Source organism: Eurypyga helias, unplaced genomic scaffold (assembly GCF_000690775.1).
Source record: "Eurypyga helias isolate BGI_N326 unplaced genomic scaffold, ASM69077v1 scaffold3958, whole genome shotgun sequence".
Lineage (NCBI taxonomy): Eukaryota > Metazoa > Chordata > Aves > Eurypygiformes > Eurypygidae > Eurypyga > Eurypyga helias.
This window is the reverse complement of record NW_010266137.1, coordinates 64,116-68,936: the sequence shown is the minus strand read 5'-3', so window position 1 is coordinate 68,936 and position 4,821 is coordinate 64,116. Positions and strand designations below refer to the sequence as shown.

Sequence of the window (4,821 nt, the reverse complement as noted above, 5' to 3'; positions counted from 1 at the left end):
CAGGCTGAACACCCCCAACTCTCTCTGCCCATGTACGTTTATCCCACATATATTTTGTATCTGCATCCCCGTGTTTTTGGTTTGTTGCTGACAAAGCAATCAGGACTGACTTACCAGAAGGACCCTTCTGTTGCTCTGCCCTCCAGCCCTTGCAAGCCCAGAGACGGAGGGTAGACCTCTGTGCTCTCTGAGCATCCAAGTGAAGCTTGTACTCTGTGTTTTTGAGACAGATGTCTTAATTCTTGGCATGAATGGCCGGGCTGCCTTGCAGGGATAAATGGAGAGCTGCTCTGTGCCGAGGGATTTGCAGGAGTTGATAATGACCCTGCTTAACCTACAGCTGTTCGCACAGATGTTCTTGCACACAGCTGGTTTGGGTAAATAGCTTCATCTTAATGCCGGGTCTGAGGGTCCTTTGGTAAAACATTAGCAGAAAAGTTAGTGAGGTTTCATTGTGCCGAATCAATTCCTGTCTGTGTAGAGCTAATTTAACTGGAATCAAGGTTAGGCTGACCTCCGAGGTGGGGGGTGGGAGGGGAAGTATGTGATGCAATTGGCTCAAACCAATTGAAACTCAAACTTCTTCAGGTGCATACAGAAGAATAACATGTAATTGGCCTGACTCCTTCAAAGGAATGACTCTTTGTGAGAAGCTACCATGAAACCTTGGTTGTTGCAATACAAAACTCAATAAACAGCACCTGTGGCTTACCTGAAAATTCCCCTCTATCCCAGTATTCTCCTTTAAAAAGATTCAAATACAGTGAGGTAAATGTGTAATGTTTGAAGTGGAGGCTGTACTAGAGGATGTTCCTCTAGTACAGCCTCCACTTCAAACATTACACATTTACCTCACTGTATTTGAATCTTTTTAATGTTTGAAGTGGAGGCTGTACCAGAGGATGTGCCCGACTGCCCGGGCAGGAGGAGTGAGGGGCCTCAAGGAGAAAGGTTGCCCATTCCATTCGTTCTCCCTGCTGTGCCAGCACAGCCCATGGTGGCTGTGATGAGCCCTAAATCTGGCTGTGATACTCTGTGGTGATGATGCCAGCCTTGTGGAGAAAGGGGTGGGGCTGAAGAAGGGGAAGATGCTCAAATCAAGCGATCTCTGAATTATTCTAAAGCTGAAGAAGTGACAATCTGCCCCTTTTGGAACAGGGGAAAATCTCTATTTGGTACGTGATATTTTTTGGAAGCATTTCTTTTGTAAACATACAGATTTAATTTAAATTCACCTGAAATACTTGCTGTTTTCTCTTTTGCATCTGAACAAATGCTGCTGGGACTGGAGAAGATAGGGTATAAGTATAGGCAGGGCATCTGCTTCCATGATGGGTCTTGCAAAGTCCTGTTGCTCAGGGTATGTGATTCCAGTTTTGGTTTGTCCACAGGGGTTTTTCCCCCTCTTGCACTGTTGTCTCTGGTCTTTCTGAAAGTAGCTGGGAAGAACTAGAAGATAAGGTGGTGTTATACCGCTAAAATTGGGTTTACTTACTCTGTTGTAGCTGTGGTTTATAGTAGGAGCTTGAAATTCCTGTTACAGTGACAACAAGAGCAGTGGCATTAAACTATTGCTTCACTATTTATATAAACTAAAACATTATCTGTGTTTCTGAAACCAACAGTTGTTATATTTTCTGCTGTTTTTACCCTTACATGCAATACAGTTTATTTTTTCTGCCATACAAGGTGCCTTATCGGGTGTTACTGAGCATAACTGCTATAAGCAACTACTAATTTACAGCTTTCACTTTTTTTAACCTCCAGAAAGAAATGATTCCCTCACTGACTTGTCTCTACCCTCAGCGAGAGCCACATAATTTTGGCTGTGCTATAATCTTCCTTCTAAATCACGAAAATAAAGGCTGGAAAGAGCCACCGTCAAGCTTTATCATGTTTATATTGCTCCTGCAGGAGGCATTCCGCTGCCGAGGTATGCCGCGTACGGCGCGTCGAAAGCAGCTCTGTCCATGTTTTCTGGAGTAATGAGGCAAGAGCTCTCCAAATGGGGAATTAAAGTTGCTGCAATTCATCCGTCGGGCTTCCGAACAGGTTGGTATTTGACATTTTGGGTAGTTCTTTTCCCTGAATTCCAGCATCCTCAAACAGAGCCCTGAATGATTTCAATTGGTGCTTTCCTTCTGCTCTAATCCTGTTGAAGTTACACACACATTCCCCACCCTGAGCATCACTGTGTGGATGATTGGAGAGTTATGGCTTGCTTGTCCTGCATGAGAACTTGAGGACTCGCTGTCAGTCCTACTTTTCTCAATATCGGAGCTCTCTTTTGAGCTGCTCAGTCTTACCTCGAAGTATCTGCAGCAATACCTATCATCCTGCCTACCTTCTGTCAGTGTTGCTCTGTATAGTCCCAAGCTTTCCTCTCCACTCCTCTCCTCTGCCATGCACCTGCTGCTTTTTGTTCCCAATCCTCCTTCCACTGCTCTAAGCGTGTTCTGCAGAGCCTGTCTGGGTTACAGACTGCTTCCTGCTGCACCCTGTGCCCACCTGGGAGCAGTGTGGGTGTCACACAGGTCCTTGCTGCATGGACATGCCTGAGGACAACATCAAGTCCCACTGCTGCCTACTCAGAAAGTCATGGTGCCCCCATGGAGGCAATTTTTATGTTGATGAAAATTAGAAATGGTCTATTTTCATAAACCCTCACCCCCTTGCATGCCTTCCCTCCTTGGGAAGGGCCCTGCAAGGGCTCTGACAGCACCCATGTGGTCTGTGGTACCTGCCTGAGATTCTACCTTCAAGGACCCACTTAGCTGTTGTCAGACTTTTGGGTAAAAACATCATGCATCAAGTCCAGGTATTTGAGACTTAAATATTTTAGTTAAAGACTTTTCTCTATCTGCAATGCTTAATTCATGGTAGTTAGGCAATAATGCATTGGAAGAGCCATTGCTTTTATTCTTACATGATGCAGGTGGGGGAAAAATAGATATTATTAAAAAAAAAAATCTGGCCTAATACAAGCTTTATCCTTCATGAAACTAGTTATTGAAATACCAGTGTCACTTGTGAAAGAGGAGCTTAGCACTTGGCCAACCCAAGTGAATCCTGTTCATCTTAGCTGGCCCGTTGTCATGGTTTAACGGGCTTTCCTCAGTCACTCGCATCAGCTAACAAATACTGAGTAGAAACACTCACACAATGACAGAAAGAATGTCAAGAGTGGGGAAGAATGGAAAAAAGGCTGATTTGGCTGTGAGAGAGCCTTTTTAAGTAGAGCTGGTAATCAAATGGTGCATGAACCCCATGCTTTTGGTGTAGTCTGCCTTGTGCTTTCCCTTCTCTCCCAGGTCAAGGTGCTTGAAGGTAACCAGCTGCTTTGTCTGTTTGTTGCTGACCCAGTTTAGAACGACTGTAAATCAGGGTGGTGGTGGAGAACAACTTATTGACTATTAATTATGAATGGATTTTTTTTCATTCAGTCCCAAACCCGCTTACTCTCCTGTGATGTTGGTACTGCAGGTATACAAGGCACACCTGACCTGTGGGATAAGCAAGAAAAGGAGCTGATGGAGAACCTTTCGGCAGACACAAGGCAAGACTACGGTGAGGACTATCTCCTGGGGCTGAAGAGCTACCTCCTGCACATGCCAGCGTATTGCGACGCCGACCTCTCCCCCGTGCTGGGCGCTATCCTGCACGCTCTGCTGGCCAAGAGACCATGCGGCTTGTACACCCCCGGCAAAGGGGCTTATGTGCCCCTCTGCGTCTTCTGCTACTTTCCTCTCTGGTTCTATGACTTTTTCATTAGTAAGATGCTGAGTCTGTCCCAGGGGCGCTGAGAACATCAGGAGCTGAAAGCAAGAATCTCTAAGGTATCTGTCAACATTTGTCTTACTTGATGAGATAACTGGGAAAAACTCTATTTGAAGACACCACTATTTACTGTACGGTCTTTGTTACAATGCATTTACGCTGCCTGACAGAAGTAAATCTTTGTGTTAAGAGTAATGCTCAGGAAAAGTGTTGGATAAACAGAAGTAGAAAGCTATTCCCAGATGGGGTCTTTTTGGAGGAACTTCGATGTTTTCTTCATGTTTTTGTATCCTGCCTTCTGTGTGAAGTGTCTCGTGAGGTTATGTAGCTCCTGTCTGGTTCAAAAGGCACCATCAACACACAGACAGATGTATTACCTGCATTTTAAAACAAAACAAAAATATCCTTGAGAGTCAACAACCTTCTTAAAATGTTATAAGGATTTGCATTTTTTCCTATCATTGGAGAGATTTCTGAATGTCCAATGCAAATCTCTGCATTGCATTTTCAGCCTAATACATTTGGGTTTTTTTGCTTCTGTGGGTGTTAAACCTGAGAAACGATTGACCTTGTTTTGCCTGAGTTTTGTGAAGTATAGGTGTGACGTTTATAATGTGTCCTCTTTGCTAGACAAGCAACATAAATTAGTTGGGGGGAAAATGAACAAAACCAGATCAAGATCCTCATGAAGAAGCAAACAAACTCCTTCCTACAGTATTAGAAAAAGTAATAGTAAGTGTATCAGCTGCTAATTTGATATGACTGTCTTGCTCATTCTGTGTGTTGCCTGTATATGCCTGTGCCTCTTTAAGTATGAGTAAACTCTGGTCTCCCTTCTGCTTTTTGTATAGTTCCTTACTTGGTTCTGGGTTTATGAAGATTTCACATTTTTGCTCATTTCTCCTGACACCTTCCTGCATCTCCCTCTGATCTGGGAAAAGCTTGTGCTCACTCCTCTAAGATCAGTCAGTCTTCAGGTTGGCTTCACTGGAATTCAGTCTCTATCGTCTGGTGGGTTTCTGGTCACTCCCCTTCCCTAAATTC

At 44.2% G+C, this 4,821-nt stretch overlaps 1 protein-coding gene across 1 annotated transcript; it reads left to right on the top strand.

Moving 5' to 3' along the window:
• Window positions 1–1,864: 1,864 nt before the first annotated feature.
• HSD17B2 (hydroxysteroid (17-beta) dehydrogenase 2) lies at window positions 1,865–3,803 on the top strand (the record flags this gene model as incomplete). Its single annotated transcript, XM_010156956.1, has 2 exons — window positions 1,865–2,052; window positions 3,484–3,803. Coding segments are annotated over 2 exons (508 nt in total), but the record flags the coding sequence as incomplete, so codon positions are not given.
• Between the last annotated feature and the right edge of the window lie 1,018 nt (window positions 3,804–4,821).